The 3082-nt window shown below is 59.1% G+C and overlaps 2 protein-coding genes across 2 annotated transcripts in view; both read right to left on the reverse strand.

The window, feature by feature from the left end:
• TRIM65 (tripartite motif containing 65) overlaps nt 1-291 on the reverse strand; it is a 5443-nt gene extending 5152 nt beyond the window's left edge. Inside the window, 1 exon segment of the mRNA XM_010856505.1 lies at nt 139-291. Within this exon segment, the coding sequence (XP_010854807.1) occupies nt 139-291 (153 nt within the window).
• A 1171-nt stretch (nt 292-1462) lies between these two features.
• The window catches only part of MRPL38 (mitochondrial ribosomal protein L38), a 4671-nt gene continuing 3051 nt past the window's right edge, over nt 1463-3082 (reverse strand). The window contains exons 7-9 of the mRNA XM_010856186.1: nt 2395-2553; nt 2013-2149; nt 1463-1802 (exon numbers count right to left, since the gene is read on the reverse strand). Of these exons, the coding sequence (XP_010854488.1) occupies nt 1666-1802; nt 2013-2149; nt 2395-2553 (433 nt within the window). The 3' untranslated portion in view covers nt 1463-1665. The remainder of the gene's footprint in view (nt 1803-2012; nt 2150-2394; nt 2554-3082) is intronic.

Below are 3082 nucleotides of genomic sequence, written 5' to 3' on the forward strand. Positions count from 1 at the left end.
CGGCCATGGCTGCCGCGGGCGGCCCCGGGCGCGCGGAAGGAAGGCCGGGGCCTCTTAAAGGGACCGCGGGCGCCGGGGTGTGGGTGGAGCGGGCGGAGCGAGGACCCGCTGGGATGACAACCTTTCTTCCCCACCGACCAGACCAGCCGCCACTCCCAGCGCCTGCCCGCTGCAGCACGCCCGTTCCGCCCAGCGCCGATGGCTCCGGCTCCGAGGCACCCCTGCCTGCCTTCTACTGCCCAGCCTGGGAGATGGGGTCCAGCTCTCTCTGGTCCCACCCTGGGACCTCATCACGCTTCCCGAGATCCTCAGTCCAACAGCTCCCGTGCAGGGGATCTGGCCCCAGGTTCTGGAGACTAGAGCCTTGGGAAAGCCGTTGGGCTTCCAAGCCTCCTCCTGGCCAAGGGCCTCCACCAGAACCTCTTCTGAAGCCCTCATCTGAAAATCTAATACAAGTAACACTGACAACACGTTATCTACCTCCCAGGGGGTTTGGCCATTAAATGAAACAGGACAGCACGTGGGAGTGTCTGGCAAGGAGCAAGGGGCACACAGCTGGTGCTCATTAAATGCCCTCTGGACCATGGGGCTCTGCTGCACTTTTTTCCTTGAGCTGAGTTTCAGCACTTGCCAGACTAGGGTGTCTCCCTTCTCTGGGCCATGCCTAATTTTGGTTCTTTTAAAGTAAACAGGTGGAAATGTCTGGTTACCAAGAGACAGAGACCAGAAAATAGTGGTTCCTTCCTACCCCCTTTAATGGAAACTCAAAGCAGTCTTCAACTGCATCAGAATACTGTGCCGGTGAGAGTCCCTGGTTTGCAGGTCCAAACTGTTCTGGAACCCCACTTCTTAAGAGAGTTGGTTCCCCTGCAGCCGAGCAAGAGGGGGTCTTGGCCACTAGCCCACCGTCCCTGGGGCAGTGTGCTGGGCCAGTGGGAGAGGCAGGGTTAACTCTCTCCTTTCTTTCTGACCCAGCTGGTTTAATTTTGAGGCAGGACATCCTCTCACTTCGATGCAGCAAACCTCATATTGTCTTGTTTTGTAATATGTGTATAGTTTTTCTTCCTGATCTCTCGACTGGCTCCTAAGCATTCTCCTTTAGAGAAGAGAGATACCCTAACCACCCAGCAAGCATGCAGGAGCTTCCAGGGCCCTGAGCAGGGCGGTGTGCCCAGAGACCTGCCTGTGCCCCACCTGACAAACCTTCAAAGCACATGGAGGCTGGGAGCATGAGGAAAGCCAGAAAGGGGACAATGCCCAGGGCTGCCAAATTTCTTTCACGAGGCCTGTGGGAGCAGCCAGGGCCACCACCTGCGTTTCTTCTGTACCTGTCTTCAGCCACTGGACCACAGGGCCTCTGACAGCCGAGGGGGCACCTCCTAGGGTGGGAGGCAGCCCTCTGCCAGCCAATAAAGCAACAGATTTCCACCAGGGGGCGCCCAGAACACAAACCCAGACCAGCTACAGCAAAAATCTTTATTGGAAACCCTACCCTCTAAGCCTTCTTCCCTCCCAAGCCCTGAGCCTGCTGGGAGGGTGGCAAAAGGGCAGCCTTAGGCAGGAGAACCCCACTGCTTGGCTCCTCTATTGCCCCCGCCTGCAGAGCCTGGCAGGGTGGCCTGAGAAGCCCCGTTCACTCTTTGAGGTGGGGGGCACTCCAGTCACTCAGTAGAAGCCATAGGTGGGTTCGTGACTGTCCCTGTATCGGTCCAGATAGCGCAGGGGCTGCCGGTGAGGGAAGCACTTCTGCTTAGGGTGATAAGGGGGCGGCCGCACAAACTCAAACACAGGCTCTCGCATGTCTGCAGAAGAGTGAAGGAGAGACACAGGTGTGGACTGCTGTTGGCCTGAGCCCGTCCGTCTGTCTGCTCCAGGGGACTGCCCAGCCAGCCCACCCCAGGAATAGCATGCCTGCTGCTGGCCCTCTCCTGCAGGCGCTTCTCCTGGCATGTCAGGGGAGGTCTGTGCGCTCAGACCAGCCGCCCCCTCCCCCTTGCCCACTCTGCCCTTACCCAGGAGCTGGTGGAAGATGTGGGTGACTGAGTCATCCCAGCGGCACTGGAAGAAGGCCAGGCCAGCTGGGGTCATGGCATCTTGGTGTTTCTTGTAGAAATCAAAAGTGTGGAAGGTCCGCTGGGCAAGCTGGTAGCTGTAGGAGGAGGTGAGCATTTGAGAGTTGTGGGGGGACCAGAGCCCCACACCCCACCTCTGGTCCCACAGGCAATGCTGAGAAGCCCCTTAGGGTCTGCCTAGCACAGCACAACTACCCTTCTGCTCGCCTCAAGGCCCAAGTGATGAGAGAGGAGACCTGAGGAAGACTGCCCATTACTGGGAAGCTGGCCTGAGCCCAGGGGGAAGCTGGCCTGAGCCCAGGGGTGGGGAGGCACAGATTACCAGGGTGAGGGCCGGGTGTCCCCAGAGAAGTCGACTGGCTTGTCCTGCTTGAAGAGAAGGAAGGCAAAGCGGTGGAAGCCGGAGCCTCGGGCAGGAAAGGGGGGCAGGTAGGGACACGTCTCCTCTCCTTCAGCCACCCTGCTGCCCGGGATGTTGGTGCTGGAGGGAGAACAAGCATCTGTTAATTGCCACTCACCGCAGGCAGCAGTAGGAACATCCCCACCCAATGCTCCCTAGAGACTGCTACAACTCTCCAGGAGGACCCTAAGATGATCTCCACTACACAGTCAGGTAGGAAGAAGAGCTTTGTACACCCTCAGATGGAGAGCAAACGTGTGGGGGACAGGGAAAGTAGGGGCTCAGAGGCCAAAAAGAGCCCCAGGAACTGTCAGGATGAGAGCAAGCTCGAGCAGCTGGTTTCCTGGCGCCGGGGGGCTGGTGGGGCGGCAGGGCCGCTCAGGCGGGAGAGCCACGCCACCTGGGACGGCTTCTCTCCTGATGTCCCGAAGGCTCTGGGTTTGTCAGGGAGTGTCTGCCCAGCCTGGCACTGGGATGGCCACTGTACCTGCCCCAGGTACAACTCGCCAGAGGGCCTGCTGCACAGTGGTAACTGCAGTCGAATAAAGTGCATGACCTCTGCCTCCAGGCCTGGTGCTCAGAACCAAGGGCCGCTGAGCAAACAAAAGGC

This window comes from Bison bison, unplaced genomic scaffold (assembly GCF_000754665.1).
Source record: "Bison bison bison isolate TAMUID 2011002044 unplaced genomic scaffold, Bison_UMD1.0 scf7180017864371, whole genome shotgun sequence".
NCBI lineage: Eukaryota > Metazoa > Chordata > Mammalia > Artiodactyla > Bovidae > Bison > Bison bison.